Source organism: Triturus cristatus, chromosome 3_1 (assembly GCF_964204655.1).
Source record: "Triturus cristatus chromosome 3_1, aTriCri1.1, whole genome shotgun sequence".
Classification (NCBI taxonomy): Eukaryota; Metazoa; Chordata; class Amphibia; order Caudata; family Salamandridae; genus Triturus; species Triturus cristatus.
The window spans coordinates 356,934,163-356,950,918 of record NC_140583.1 but is presented as its reverse complement, the minus strand read 5'-3'; the positions used below and the strand labels follow the sequence as shown (position 1 = coordinate 356,950,918).

Below are 16,756 nucleotides of genomic sequence, written 5' to 3'. Positions count from 1 at the left end.
TCCTGCAGGGTCATCATAATTCCAAAGACGAAAAAGAGCGGACGAGGTCAAATATGAAGGATATTCAGCAGCAACTTGAAGACTGCATGAAAGAAAATCATGTAATAAGAGACCGACTCAGTCAAAGTGAAAAAGAGCTGAGGAAAAACCTTGAGGAGTGAGTAAATATGCTTTATATTTCGTACTAGTGTTCGAGTAATTTCTGCTTCATATCAAAACAGCGTGAAAGTTAATGAAAATCTCTTAATATTTCTGTTAACCCTATGCCTTGTACATTTTTGAGAAAGTTCATTTCATCTTTAGAATCCTGTGATGCCACAGGACTCTTACTTATTTTGGGGCAATTTTACAGCTTCCTGTATTATCTTGTAATCATAAGCCAGTTTCCTTTATACCCTCATGGAATGGGGAATTACATGCGGAAGTCAGTGTTACTCCACAGATTTCTTCCTTTAAACCTGTAATTCTGAGCCCTTTTCTAGGCATATATCCCACCTACCTTTATCATTAACCATCCATAAACCAGCTATCTGTTCTGTCATCCATTAACTTTATGGATGTCTTTGATCATCCAGGTTGATATGTTCCCTGAAATACGTGCAGTAGTTTCGCCCTTAAGAATATTGATAGTGGTAAAATGTCTCTACTTGCAATCCCAATTTGGTAATACAGGCTTAATTAAAGGCTTCAGTAGAGACACTAAGAGCATGGGCAGTTTGTAAAGGATGTTCTTAGTGCAGAATTCTTGTTTAAGATAACTGATGCTTCTATTCTGGGATGCATAAGAGTTGCATTTTTTCATCCAAATTCCTCCTAACGTTGAGCTTTTCTGAGATGTTCTTTTAGCTTCTGGGCTTTCGGTCCAGTCAAATTTAGTCTTTCTGTGTGACTTGTTTTTTATCAGTCACTGCACACTTGGTGCACTTCCTGTGCCTGGTCTCTGAGCATCTGCATATACAATCAGTTTTCAGAGTACAAAACAATCTCAGAATCTGCTGTGGATCCCAAAGGATGGATCTTTGTTTCCTTTGGATCTATTCAGGACGGAGTTTACTCCCTCTGCCAATGTTTAATCACTCTTTCTTCTGCACTCACTGACTATATCCTTTTATGTCCTTGCATATGGCTCCTAGCCAGAGAATGAGATTTCCTTACCAGATCAACCACAGACCTGACACCTTGGTAGACCTACCAGTAATTTATTTTTGCCCGAGTGCTTTGGAAGGAGTTGGAGAGGCACTGATTTGGTCCAAGTGGTTGGAAAGATAATTACTGAAAACTGGGGAGCCGCTTCGCAGTTGTTTGGAGTGCAGAGCAGCGGGAATTGAACTACGTGTCCCAGGGGGCTTGGTGTGCCTCACCTGATTCCACTTGCCTATCTGCGCCTTCATAGCACCTCGCCACTCCAGCTGACGCGGGAGCCGCTTCGCAGTTGTTTGGAGTGCAGAGCAGCGGGAATTGAACTACGTGTCCCAGGGGGCTTGGTGTGCCTCACCTGATTCCACTTGCCTGTCGGCGCCTTCATAGCACATCATCGCCTCCACAGCGCGGACGTGCGCCGGGCGAAGCCCGGGCCAAGGGCGGGCCCGTTTAAGACCGGTTAAGGACGGGACGGACCACCTCTCTAACGCCCAATGCAAGGTGAGGGTTACCGTTACCCTGACCTACTCTAGTGTGCATACTTAAATTACCCGGAAAATCTCCTAACATCTGTATCTGTTACAGAAGAGGATATAAAGTGTCCATTATGGCTACTGTTACTACAACATCTTTAAGAGATAATAGTGTGACCCGTGCTAGTGCAGGCGGGTCAATGATGGGCACTTTGGACAACTTCCTTATACGGGTGTCGACAGCTTTGGCTAAAGATATTGAATTGACTGAAAAAAGGCTATCCCTAGATACTGTTTTTGACAAACGGTCATCTATGGGAAGCCTTGCAGGGATTAAATCTCCAGTTCCTATCGACGCAGATCCAGATGACACATTATGCGCTCTGGATGAAGTTACTAGTAGCCCAGTTGTTTCTACAAAAGACCTTGTCGTGGTTGCGGACCAACAGCTTATTGTTTTTTCGGGGAAGAATAATAAAAACACCTCCCAGAAATCTTTGACTTCTCCTATTATTAAAACTAGATCAGCGCTCATAGCTAAAAGGGGTATGATGAACCAAACTAAGGGTATGTCTATGGAAAGCAGATGTTCGGGCGATGAAATTCTAATACAATCAAAACCCAAGGGCAGAAAAAGGAAGTTGGGGAAAGATCGAGTAACCAAAGAGAGTGTTATAAACAAAGATTGCTCCGGTCCACCTTGTCTAGCAAGTAAATAAATAGCCCCCAAGTTAGGTGTTGAGAGAGATTCTCCAGAGGAGCCGGGTACCCCGTTTTGGAAAAATTTGGAAGATATGCTTAAAAGATGATTTATCCAATTTACAGAAGACTGAACCATATTGAGTCTAGATTGACATGTCTTGAACTTTCGCTAGCATCAGTTCAGAAGACGATGGGTAATCGGAATAGCGACCCAACCAGCAAACAGACGATATTAATACCCCAATGCCAAAATGCTGTGGGTAACACCCGAAATGGATCGCCAAATAGTAGTAGTACCTCTGTTGTAAATATGTCTGAGACTACTTGTACTACTTTCCCACTGGCTAATGTTGCTGAGGCTAGACAACATGAGCAGGGAGCCAAGGATAAAAGTGTGGGGACAAGTAAATTGGCATCTAATGTGGGCTTTATACCAACTAAACCCTTAGAGCATGTGATACCAAACCTACCTACTGTGGAACTCCCTCCTGAATCTGCCCCCTATGTGGTTATATTGGCAGGGGTACCATCATTAGGGCCGGGTAAGAGGGAGACACATGCAGAGCTAAAAAATAAGTGCACATTTAGGCTTAATGCGAATAAGCCGTTGCCCGTGTTTAACAGGGCCAAGATTCTGTCTGTAAGAAGAGTAAATTGGTTAGGCAGAAGTGTAAAGACAGTTGGGGGGGACTGTGTGATTGTTAATTTCAGAGATAGGAGATGTGTTGAACATATTTGTAATTGGCCACAAATAGACCCCAGATCACGGATCCAATCACTTTCTTTAACCTATTTTTATGCTCCTGTGCAAGATCTATGTAGAGAAATGTCCCTATGGAATGATCGATCTAGCTACCCGATTACACGGAATTTAAGTCTATATAATAGGTTTTCAGTTTTGTCTGGTTTGGAGGAGTGCGACTGACAGCAAATGGAGGCAGGGGGTGAGCCCACAAGTTTTAGTAGTATAAAAAGACCGCTTGAGATAAACCTAATGGAAGGTGAAGGACAAATGATTGATGGTATAGGAACAGCTGTGGGAGGGTCAAGTTCTAGGGTAAATGTTAGTATTAGTATAACCCTACGACCAGGTGCTAATTGCTCCCCCCACCCTTGCTCACATAGGGCAGATAATTCATTGATCCCGGCTAAGTATAAGAAGTTTTACTTTAGCACCATCATAACTAGGGATGTACTAATTGAGGAACCTCAAACCACAGATGAATATCTGATGACACACCCTAGTTCTACTTTATGCCGGAATGCACCAATTAAGGAACCACAAACTATAGCTGCGCACATGATGTTGTACCCGAGTCCTACTGTGGATAGGATTGTAATGAAAGAGGGTACACAGACTACAGCTAGCCTGACTTCAATGGTAACGTGGAATCTAGCTGGTATTGGGACTAAGGCTGCTTCACCATGTTGGCTAGAATTTATTAATAATTTTGATATCTGTCTCTTTCAAGAGACCTGGTCTGTTGAACCAGTCTTTAACCCAGGTTATCTGAACTTTTATGTCCCTGCAGTGAGAGGACAAAGGGGACGCCCAAAGGGAGGATTGACAATTTGGGTCAAATTGCATTTAAGTTGTAGTATCCAATTATTTTCACCTGGGCACTGCGATATTATCGCTGTTAGTCTTAATATGTTGGGAGACCTAAAAATCGTTATTATTAATGTGTATGCTCGGAGTTCCCGGTGGGAAAAAACCGGAGGTATTTACGGCTTCAGAATTAATGATTGAATCTCTGCCAGATGGGGTTTTGCCATTAATCGCGGGTGATTTTAATACAACTTTCGAACCGCTTGGTTTGGGAAATGTAAATATGTTGGAAGAGGAGGATATTAGATGGGGTGTCCCTGAACTGAAGGCAAGGCCATCAGCTAAATGGACTGAGGCTGCGTTGTATCTAAATGGGCTTTGTTTAGGTAACCAATTAAGGGTTGCAAATGGTCGGACATTGTCTGATAGGAAGCGAGTAAAAACTTATGACAATGGGATAAGGTCAAGTAATATCGACTATATACTCGTCCATTTGAAGCTCTGGCATACCCTGGTGGAAATGGAAGTTAAGACTCGTGTTGAGAGCGATCATAACCCTCTTGTAGCATCATTTAGGCTAGGCCAGGAGGGAATAGTTAACTGAAGTGAAGACCTACTCGCCCCTCAGACTATTTTATCAAATGGTGAGCGTCATCTTAAGTGGTGCAAAGTGAGCAAACAAGCTGATATACTATGTGCTATTAAAGTTCAGCTTGATAAGGTATTGGATAAGTTGGGAGATGGTGCATGTCCTGGGATGAAGCTCTGCCCATTTGAGGATGATCATAATGGTCTGTTTATTAATCTCAAAGCCCATTTTTGTAAATCTGGTACTGCTAAGATGATGGCGAGTAAAAAAACAGAGAGGTGGTACAACAAATCCTGTAGGGAAGCTCGGGCTGGCTTGAGCTTAGCATTAAAAACAAGGAATTTGGAGATAATTAGAGCAGCCCGTTGCAACTATAGGAAAATAATTTGTGGGGCAAAAAGAGATTGGGATGACCAAGTGTGGCTGAATCTTAAAGACGCATGTCTATCAAAGAACGAGGCACTTTTTTGGGATATCTATAAATGGGAAGTAGGTGGGTGTGCGGTTAGTCCTCAAAATAACATACCCCAAAACTCCTGGGTTGAATTTTTCAAGCCTCAGTATGCTAATACTGAAGGGAACTTTAGTGAGACGGCTCTCGGTTCTAAATTTTATGAAGGCATCGTTTTTAGCTTAGGGGATGTGGATAGGGCACTGAATACTGTAATTGCTGGGCGAGCACCAGAGATGGATTGTAAACCTGTGGATTTATTTCTTGGTGATAAAGAGAGATGGAGATTATATATTGGCTATTTATCTAATGCTATTGCCCAGGGGATGGCTGTCCCTCACACATGGAAAGGAGAAGAAATTACGCCCATTTATAAAAAAAAGGTGATTAGTCTCTAGCGAGTAACTATAGGCCTATTAGCCTGATCGATTCATTACAAAAAATAATGGGGCGACTGGTCCTGGGAAAGATCCAGGACTGGATGGAAGAGGGGGATATCCTTAGCCCGTTTCAAGCTGGGTTCCGACCAAGGACTAGCACGATAGATCAGGTTTTTAGATTTATTGTTTTATATTGGCGTGTTGTGGTTTTGGGCAAAGGTGCATTATATGCAGTATTTGTAGATTTAAGGGCAGCGTTCGATCTTGTCCCGCGAGGGAAGCTTTGGCAAGTATTGGAGGAATTAGGTATGCCATTGGAATTGTTAACTTTGATTGCACGCCTTCATGAGGATACTTATGCAAGAGTTAGATGGGGCAGGCAGGGTGAAGTTACAGATGCTTTTCCGGTAGGGAGGGGAGTGAGACAGGGTTGCGTTATGGCGCCTACCCTGTTCTCACTCTTTTTATAAACGGAGTGGCAAATACCTCTCCCTGGTTCCAACTGTTGGCAGGAGAGTGCGTCCCAGTCCTTATGTTCGCGGACGACACTCTAATAATCTCTAAAACCCCAAGTGGCCTACAGAAGGCACTCCAGCGTTTTATGGATTTTTGTGACTTGCGAGGGCTAGAAATAAATAGTGCAAAAACTAAATTTATGGGCCTTACTAAACCTAGATGCCAAAAGCAAATAAAACGGTTCAAGGGAAGTATATATATGGGCAATTGTCTGCTAGAGCGGGTTGAAGCCTTTAATTATTTAGGGGTCAACCTTCAGAGTGATATGTGCTGGAATACGCAGTTAGATACAAGTATATTAAGGTTTAAACAACAAGCAGGCGCATTACTTAAAAGATTTAAGTCTTCTTTCACTAAACCGATTAGATCAGTCTTAGAGATCTATGGGATGAAAGTTTTGGGTTCCGTTCTATATGGTGCTGAGCTGTGGGGGTTTTCTAATGTTAAGCAGCTGACCACTTTAGAAAATGAGTTTTTTAGGAAAGTTACTTATGTCCCCCAAAGTACCCCTTTAGTCCCCCTGTTTTGTGATCTCTGTAAGAAGTCTGTGTATGAACTTGCCATGCTGCGACCAGTATTATATTGGCGTAGGCTATGGACCACGGAGGAACTGTATCACTATGCAAGGGGTCTCAAGGAAGTAATAGAGAAGGATTGCTTTCATAAAATTAAGTGGTTGAAATCAATTAGATCTCTTCTAGGGAGAATGGGGTTGAGGGATCTGTGGGATGACCCAATAAACACTGTTTTCCCCTCCAAGACCGAAATTAAGAAGATATATTGGGAGATGATTTTCACTGAAAAGTGTTCTGTAAATGCTTCTGCTCATCTCACAGAGCGTTTCCTCGAATTTAAATCGTACCCATTATTGGAACCCTATTGGGATGTAATAGAGAAACCAATAGATCGTAAGCTTTATTTTCAATTTAGGATAGGAACCCTTCCCATTAGGGCATTTACGTCTAGATGGGCGGGGACTGATGGTGATAAATGCCCTAAATGTAAGGATAAGAAAGAGACGATGAGCCACTTCTTGTTTTTTTTGCCCATTATATGCAGCCCCAAGAAATAAATGGGTTAAACCAATATGCCGCCTCATTGGTTTACGGAAACATGAGGAGGCATTAAGAATATTATGCACTGACCCTAGTCTCCCAATTGCATTAGCCATGGCAAAATTCCTGAAATGGGCATGGCTAATTCGAGCTAAGGAAGACCGCTAGGTATATGAAATCCGAATAGTACTAGGATATGGAGGCTTGCCCCAGGTATAATTAATTGAGCTATGGTGATCCTTCTTCCATCCCTATTTTTAAAAATTATTCGACATTAATTACATGTAGTTTAATTGCTTTTTACAATTTTATCTATTTATAAATTTGTTTTTATTGGCTTGTAATATGTCTTATGTATATTTGTGATACTTTTATGACTTACTGTCGAATAAAGTTAACGAAATGAAAACTGATCATGCATGGATATGAAATTGATTTGGTATGTGAAGGCCATGTAAGACAACATAAACATACAACTTATGGTCTTGGGTAAGAGGATATAGTCATCTCCTTTGTTTGGAGAAACCTCTATTGTCAGCCTTCGCACTATGCAGTTTGGTTTAAATAATGTACTTAGCCTGTGAAGTTCTAAAATAATATGTCTCTGTTCTACTATCTGTAACTAAAAAGCTCTTTTAAATTTAGAATGCCTATTCAAGCCATGACGTTCTAAGATTTACTTTCAAAACTTATAAAGATTATTTCTCTTGTTCAGTTCTTTTTCGAGGATTTAGAATGCTTATTGAAGCCATGACATCCAAAGGCTAACTTTCCAAATTTGAAAAGATTCTTTTGAGGTAACCTCTCTCCCCCATCCCCTCCCGCCACCCAATATAGAAGCGCACACTGCCTTCTTTCTCAAAATTGAGAAGAAATGTGCAAACATTATTCTTTAGGCAGTTGGCAGCAATTGTATGATGTTCATCCTTCAGATATTGCTATCTTATACCATTTTATGACATTCCGATGTATAGATATTCAACTTTCTTTCATTCAGTCATTCCTATAATTGTAAATATCTGTGGTAGGATCTTGGATGTAAACCTCTCAATTCCATTATTTTGTTATTCACTCACTGTAACTGCCATGTTCTAAACAGTAAATCAATCTGATGCATCTTCGTGTAAGGTTTGGGCTGTAGAAACGAAAAAAATCTCTAAAGATAACCATTACCACGAGGGGCGTGGCTAACAGCCTAAGATGGAGGTCACATAAGCGACGAGCTCCGGGCTGCCAAAACTGTCAATTATCTTGTACCCCCGACGTGGTGGAGGGAGTGGCAGATCCTCTAGGCTTGGCGGAATAGGGTACCTACCTGCCGGTAACGTGCTGGAGTGCGGTGGCAAGCCCTGGCCCAGATACGGCCGGCTGCGAGACATGGTGAGTCAGCAGGCTTGAAGAAAGCGAGATACACCCTGACGCAGCGGACACTCCTGAGGGCAGGCTGGCTGGCGTCATCGCGAGCGCGGGGAGTTCTTTTGGGCAAGGTCTGGGCTTTGGACCAGGCGGAGCGCAGCCGAAGCCTGTGACCGGAGGGTTCTGCGGTTGATCGACCCGGGACCGTTCATCGCGGGACAAGGTGCAGTGCCTCCACCGCCCGCCCTCCTCTCTCCCCCCCCCTACCCCCCCCAGGGGCTGGAGCCTACGGACTGCGTTGGAGCTGGTAGCACAGTGGTGACTGTACACGCGGGGGACGCCTGGCTGAGTTGTCTTCCCACCTTGGCGGACGATGTCCGGAGAGCCCCCTCTCCCCCGTAGGACCTAGCGCCAGGACACCTTCGGGTAACAGCTGCACTGTATAAATATCATTAACATTAACCTAGCAAGGCACTGACACCGTGGGGAGCCCTGGGGACCGGAGTCCTGCGGGTACCCCCTGTGATAGCGTGACCCCGATTCACCTTTGAGTGGATTGTCTGGCATAGGCCCCCCATCGAGCTGTGACGGCTGGCGCAGTATCGGTGGCCTGACTGGAGGAGGCATCGGGCTGTGGTGCCTGGATCCGCCGCCTGGATGGAGGCTGCAGTGAAAAGGTTGGTGGATCTGTGGGCCCTTCGGGGGGGTGAGGCACGTTGAAGCCCCGAGCTTTCCTGGGAGTGGGCTGCTGGCAGTGGGCTGCTGGCAGTGGGCTGCTGGCAGTGTGCTGGGGCCTGGGCGCAAGACCACGCAATGCCCTGGTTTTGGACTGATCGGGACTGCAGTGGTCATTTAATGGGACCGTGGGCCCACCGGAAGTGTGCGGCCTATCGAAGCCCCGAACTTTCCGGCGAGCAGGCTGCTTGTGGCAAGCTGAGATCCGGTGCAGGAGCACGCAAGACCCTGGTTTCGGGCCTGGGGGCCGCACATTGCTCGAAAGTTCGGTGGGGCCTACCGCTGCTTGGTGTGGGGGTCTGATGATCCTTGCTCTCCCCCTTCCTCATCTACCCCCTGAAGTGAAGGACCCACACTATTTCCAGCCCTCGGAGTAGATGCTCCTTGTCACGACCCTGGATGGGCGACTGGAGTGCCTCTCGGGGCTACAAGATAGCCTGGATCTGCAGGAGGTGAGGTACTAATCTCGTAGTGGGACGTTATTGACAAAGTTGCCCGCTAGAGCCGTAATTGTGTGGGGCCAGCCCCTTACTGCTGGATATTTAATCCTCCTGAGCTGTAATCAACATGGGCAGAGGGAAGACACGGACCACCTCGAGGTCGGGCAGAGGGGGCTCTCACTCATCGCCCTCAGAGTCCTCATCTGGTAGATCTCCACAGACGGAGACAGCGCTCACATCCGCGCCAGCGGGGTACCACTTAGACATGATCCTGTAAGAAATTCGGGATTCACGCTCTGAAATTGAAAGTCAGCTGGGTACGATTTCAGTGGAATTGAATCTACTTAAGGATGACCACCGAAAGCTTTCCGATAAAGTCAAAAACACTGAGCAACTGCTGGACACAATGTGGCCTCACATCACTGAACATGATGGCCAATTAAAGTAGATGCGTGAACAAATTTAAGCCTTGCAAGTCCGTGCTGACGACGCAGAGGGGCCGGTGCTACAAAACCTCAGAATTGTAGGTCTACCTGAAGGAGCGGGGGGCCCCAACCCCACTATTTACATCGAGGAGTGGTTGAAAACTGTAGTGGCCCCCACGCGTCGATCTCCAAACTTTACTGTAGAGCGAGCCCACCGAGTGCCCACGCGTTGCCCTATACCCGGATCGAATCCACGTCCAAAATTGGCAAGAATATTGAACTATTGAGACCGGGATCATGTACTGCAAGCGGCGAGGGAGCAGGCCCCGCTACAGGTGGAGATTGCAAGGATATCTATATTCCCGGCCTACACATTGGCTGTTCATCGGAAGCGCTTCTCGTTTATGGAAGTCAAAACAAGAGTCCGAGCGGCGGGCTTGACATTTGCATTGCTTTTCCCGGCCAAGCTCAAGATTAACCGTAATCAATGGTCATTGTTCTTTGATACTCCTGACAGTGTGTGGGAATGGAATGCACTTGCACTTCCCTGATGTACTGTCGGAACGGCAATTGGACTCAGCACAACCGAAATCTCAACGGGCCCCCTGACGGTGCCAGAAGGGCCTGGTCACACAGAGTACAGGATTTTCTCCCTCGCCCCATCAACAAGTGATGGAGGGAAGGCGGGAGGCCCTCCAGACTACTGAGATGCTCAGAGTTCCAAGGCCGGCGATCAGCACTAGCCCTTCTGATGAGTCAAACTCGGACTCTGATTCCGGGGGTAGCATGGCATTATTCCCGTCCGCATCTACTCAACACAGTCATGACCCGTTGGGCTGAGCCCGGAGGGTCTTTGGAAGAACACTGTTGCTAAGTACTGGAAACATATACACTGACTTCAGCAGTTACTGCATGTCATACCTTAGTGCATTCCTAACCAGTCTCTATTGTAAAATGTTTAGATGTTACTATTGTATACACATGAAAGGGGGGATCTCATGCTGGCCCGGCCCGACTTGGGCATGTACTCGTCCTATATATTAAGACACTTGCGTATTGCGCACGTAGCTTACCCCCACAAGCGAAAGCAAGAGTTCGAAGTGTATGATGTTAACCCTGTTTAGCCCAGTTTGGTCGGTCGAGGTTCCATCGTTGGACCCAGTATTGGGGTTTGTTCGTATTGTTTTATTTGTTGCCGCACATTCTGATAAGGGTCTCTGGGGTTGGTGGGGTGGGGGTGGGCCGGGAGGGTCTTTGGGATTAGCAACTAGCGTTGTTGGTTGAGAAATTGTATACTGTCATATCCTGGATTGTTCGGGGGATGGGGTCGGTCCAAAAGAGACATAGAATAGTGGCCCAGCTACATCGACGCAAGGCTCAAATAGAAGATCTCCAAGAGACGCACCTCTTACAATCAGAAACAAGTAAATTGCAGTGAAGGTGGAGGGGCCAATTTTATGCAACAGCGTACTCTGCCTTTTCTAGAGGGGCTGCAATATGGATACGGGCGGGAATCCTATTTGGTCATAGTGAGTCTAGTATAGATGACCAAGGCAGGTATGTTTTGATTCTTGGGACCCTAGATGGTAAGCAGGTAGTATTGGCCTCCATCTATGCTCCAAATGTAGATCAGGACGCCTTCTTATCATGCTTAACTCAGGCACTCTCGGACTGGGTGCAATACCCATGGTTACTGGGCGGGGACTTTAACGCTGTGTTTGACGTATACTGACACCGCTCTCATCCCCCCCCACTCCTCCCCTTGACGAACACCAATGCTGTGACTCAAGCTGCTGCTCTGACTAGATGGGCACGGGGTTGAAATCTTTTTGATGAATGGAGGTCCCAACACACGAATATGCAGGTATATTCCATCTACTCCCACCCACATAATTTACATACTCGATTGGATCATTTTCTTTGTACCACAGATTTATTCCCTGTCAACCATCAGAGTACTTACCTAGGTAAAACCATCTCGGACCATAACCCTATAGAACTGACATTGCACTGGGGACGGGTCTCTACGCCTAAACCAACATGGCGGCAGCAGCCTTTGGCTTTAGAAGATCCGGTATTTCACGCAAAATTAGCTGACAACATTACTACGTATTTTGCCGACAATGAAGGCACGGACTCTACTAGATCGGTTGAGTGGGAGGCCTTTAAAATAACCATACGGGGGACCGCCATGGTAAGCTTGGTGGGGGTCAGAAGAGAGGTGACGAGGGACTTAGCGGAGTTGGAAGATAAACTGCAAGCTCTGAAAGTGGCAGCTCATGAAGATATAACTGGAGCGGAGCAATTACAGGACGCTAGGATTAGGTACGCTGAGCTATTGGAGCGGCTGCGGACAGTGGATCTCCATGCTTACATGCTGCGTACCCACGCCAAAGCGGATAGGGCTGGCACGCTGCGAGCGCGAATGATTACTCCCCTATTGACTCCCACTTTAGCAATATATCATGCACACCACATGCTGATAACTTCCCAGAGCGAAATAAATAAGGCTGTCCAAGAACATTATACAAATCTTTATACGGCCCCTCCATTAGACATGACGGAAGCGACTGTGCAATTCTTTGCGGACATAGACCTTCCCACTGTAACGAACGCATCTGCAGCGTTGTTGGCAGCCCAGATTACCATAGCAGAGATCCGTGTTGCAATAAAAGCGCTGGTACGCAATAAGACCCCAGGCTCGGATGGCCTGCCTGTCGAATTTTATTCCACCTATGTGAAAGCGCTGGCCAGGAAGCTGTTACAATTGTATGTCACTTAACCTGAGGAAGGTACACTGCCCCCACTACTAAAGAGGCAATAGTTACATCTCTATTGAAACCGGATAACGCCGACACTGACTTGGCGTCGTACCGACCTTTGTCGATACTCAACACAATATAAAATCCCAAGTAAAATTTTAGCATCTAGATTACTTCCCCTTGTACCCAAATTAATACACACGGACCAATGTGGTTTTATTCCTAAGCGTAACACTTCTCTTAATATTCGTAGGCTGCACTCCCTGATGCATGCAGTGATAGTGACACTGCCGTAGGCAGGTTGCTTGTCCCTAGATAAACGGCAAGCGTTCGATACGTTGAGCTGGTGATACAAGCTTGCAGTATTAACAAAGTTTGGCATACCCCCTAAATATTGTAAATGGTTTCAATTGCTTTATACTAACGCCACGGCCGGTGCCAAGACGGGAGCGATCATATCGCCTGCATATCCTATTTCTCGGGGGACTCACCAAGGTTGCCCCTTGTCACCCCTGTTTGTGTTGGCGCTGGAGCCACTGGCCCAGCGGCTACGTTGGATGATGGACCCATATGGCATCCCGATACAGACGGCAAAACACTCAGTTTCACTTTACCCGGATGATATGCTATTATATTTTAAAGACCTTGGATATGCAGCTCCTAGCTACAGGGTTTTCGCACTTCGGTGCCATCTCTGGTTTACATCTTAATGACATGAAGTCAGTGGCCTACTCCTTCTCCTTCTCTGACACATACTAGGGAACCCACTTGCAATTTGGTCAGTTACAGTTCAATGCTGTGTCCCGGGGCCGACAAGATGAGTGACCCTCCCTTTCTGTTTATTGCTTTACACTATTGAAAGCAAACTCAGAAATATGTGAAAGTGCTGAATCCATATGCTCCCAACATCCCCCTTTGTGGTTTTCCCACCCGCCGTGGTGTTTTATCTACTGTTCGGGTGCAGGCTGGATGCAGGCGGGAACAACTACAGTTGGGAACGACTACAGTTGGGGATTTCTTCTTAGATGGTACCTTGATGTCCCCTGGCGAATTTGTCCGCACCAATGCGGTGCTGGATGCTTGGTTTCTCACACATGCATCGGTCGCACAATATATCCGTAAGTACTGGTTAGTGGCCCAGTAAGAACCCCCTACATTTCAATTACTGCGGTCTCTTCACATGATGGGACACAGGTGCCACCTTGTTTGGTGGCTGTACTGCAGACTGCAAGAACACCTAAATATACCACTATTGCCTCTCCAGCAGAAGTGGGAAGTGGCACTGACGAGAGAATTAGAAGATAGGGAATGGAACACTGCCCTAGAACATCCCCGATGGGTGTCCCGTAACTTTCGACTGAAAACGATAGTTACTAATATTACACAGGGCCTGTCTTGCACCGCAGGCTATTCACTCAATGTATCCCATGGCCTCTGCACCATGCCCCAGATGCTCCCACCAACCTGCTGATTTCACTCGCATTGTATAGTCATACTCTACTCTTGGGAGGTTCTGCTCAGAAATTACTCAAGGTTTATCTAAACTCACGGAGTGCTCCCCTTGGGACACCATGGAGGTGTGCTTGTTGGGTCTCCTTCCACTCCCGAAGAAGGCGAAACTACTACGCCGATTCACAGGTTTGGCTATGATGCTCATCAAACGATTAATAAAACAGCGCTGGAAATCTCGCACGGCACCACAGGAGGGCAAATGGAAGGATGAGGTCATTAGATGGGCAGTAGCGGAAGAGGAAGCACTCCAGTGCGAGGAATATAGAGGATTGCGGAAAAGACAGATTTCCCTTGAATGGGCTCAGGTAATAGAGTAGTTTAAAGCAGAAGCAGACGATGACGCAGTAGTGGCCCTACCTCCTCCGATAGACTAGATAAAAATACCAGGTTCCTGCCTGGACGGAGGTTTGGACAAGAAGGGACTCCCCCCTAACCCCCCCCGCCCCCCCCTCCCCCCCTTCCTTACTTGGTTAACTTCTTCGATACCATTCTGTTCCCTTCCCCTATCCACCCCCCCACCACCCCCCGAGCCCATTGGCTCAACCTCAGTATGATCGGTCTCCCAGGGACCCTGCCCCGGCTGAGAAGATTTGGGTAAAGCGGCCAAGTTTATAGTTAATAGTTAGTAGGGAGGGTAGAATTGCGGGTGGGATGACAAGGGTAGGTGTTTCGGGCAGAAACCTGCTGATATACCGCTGCATCGGATAGATTGTTCTAAACAAATGACTGCGATTACGAATGGTTTTGTTAAATGTTAGTTAATATACCATGCGACTTTAATCAGCAATGTATTGTTATGAAGACGCAAGACTACTTATGCAAAGGATTTGAAGGCTTAAAAGTAACCAAAAAGCAAAGATACATTCTGTAATCTGTTATATGACTAAGAACTCTAATAAAATTGTGTTATAAAAAAAAAAAAGATAACCATTACCACATCTTAAATTAGTGCATTGTAAGATGCAACAAAATCAAAACGAGTTACAATGGGATTAGGTAATAAATGTTTCAGGAATCGTACTTCTACATGGAATTTATTTGGAAATGTCTAAATTTTATGAGACTTATTGAAAGATTTGTAAACCTAGTTTGAGTCCCTAGTTCTGTGAAGAAATGCTCCCGAACATGCATATGTACACCAGGGGGAAACTGTGATGGATGGAATGATAGACAATGAGTTTTATAAAAAGTGAGTACATGGTGAAAGAGAGGACCTTTTTCAGTGAAAGAATGTTGCTAGATCTGAAAATCATGATGTTCGACTAAAGGTTAAAGTTCAAGAATAATTGTATGCGTCACAAAAAAGGGCAGTGCTTGTATCGAACATCTCCCCCACATCCCCCAGCAGAAATGGCATGAATAGACCGGAAATCAATTAAAAAAAGAATACCAGACTGAAGTAGACCTAGACGGAGCAATCGTTTTAAATATTAGAGTAAAACTAGGGGATAGGAGATACTGGTGGTATCTGTTGGCTAATTCTGTGTTTCTCAGTTTTCATATTTCTGTACAAGCTCTCATGTAATGAGACCAGTTATCACTGGAAGTGTTAGTATATTTTTCCACAACAGCCAGTCCAGTGCCAAAAAGATTCATAGGCAGGTTGTGTTTATGAAGACAATAACCTGTAACTACCACAATAACTAAAAGGTGCAAAGGATACAAATCTGATTTCCTTCCCTTTCTTTTTGCATTTCATTCCATATTTTCAAGCAGATGTCTGCCAGTTGCTGTGCATTTTAAGTGTTCTTTCACGTCTATTTACAGTGCACTGATTGCATTTTATCTCACATGGTAATATGAGCTTGTTTGGTAGATTATTCCAGGTGAAGATGGAACGTGAACAGAACCAGACTGAAATCCGAGACTTGCAGGACCAGCTGTCAGAAATGCACGATGAACTGGATGAAGCAAAGCATTCTGGGGCCAGTGATGCGGAGCGGGAAGCCCTGATCGAGGTTTGTTGGAATCCAGCATCAAAACGTGCTTTTGTTTCATGTCAAGTGCATGTGGGAACACTGCAAGAGTCTGCTTGGGCAATTAAGTCTCCTTTGTCCTGGACCAAATCATTAATATTGCTATTTGTGTAATGTCTCTTTTCTTAGACACAAATCAGGGTTTCCTTAGGTTGTCCTTACCTTATGTATTTCAAACTCTCTAACAGTAAACAGGACGCTCTGCCTACCTCCACTTACTCCATAAATCCCTGCATGCACAACATCTCAGCACTCACTTCTGTTTTTCACCTACAACACTGAAATGTTCCATTCCATCTACGGGCATGATGCTTCCCACCAGAGCTAAGGATCACTCTCAAATCATGTCTTGAGTATGGAGTTTCTAAAATATGACGAAACACGTTCACTGAACTTCCTTGTATAGCTTGGTAAATATGCGAAATGTAAATATAAACCCACCCAAAGTTGAAGGCTTAACCAATGCCTTTTTTAAAGCCCTGGGAGCTCGTCTTGCTCTATTTCAGTACTGTTTTTTTTCAACTCATCCCTGCCATCTGAATCAATAAAACATATATGCATTTATTGTTTTTCTAAATAATTTAAATTCTTACTAATTGTTAATAATGTTAAATCAGCGAAAATAAATGGAGCCCAATAACGAAACTTGAAATGATAAGAGTTACACATTTATTAATTCCCTGTTATTTGTACAT

General features: G+C 45.2%; 1 protein-coding gene across 2 annotated transcripts in view; it reads left to right on the top strand.

Moving 5' to 3' along the window:
- CGNL1 (cingulin like 1) overlaps window positions 1–16,756 on the top strand; it is a 413,622-nt gene that overhangs the window by 125,883 nt on the left and 270,983 nt on the right. For both annotated transcript variants that reach the window (XM_085644099.1, XM_085644098.1), the window contains exons 6-7: window positions 9–157; window positions 15,902–16,043. In XM_085644099.1, coding sequence (XP_085500225.1) covers window positions 9–157; window positions 15,902–16,043 — 291 coding nt within the window. The remainder of the gene's footprint in view (window positions 1–8; window positions 158–15,901; window positions 16,044–16,756) is intronic.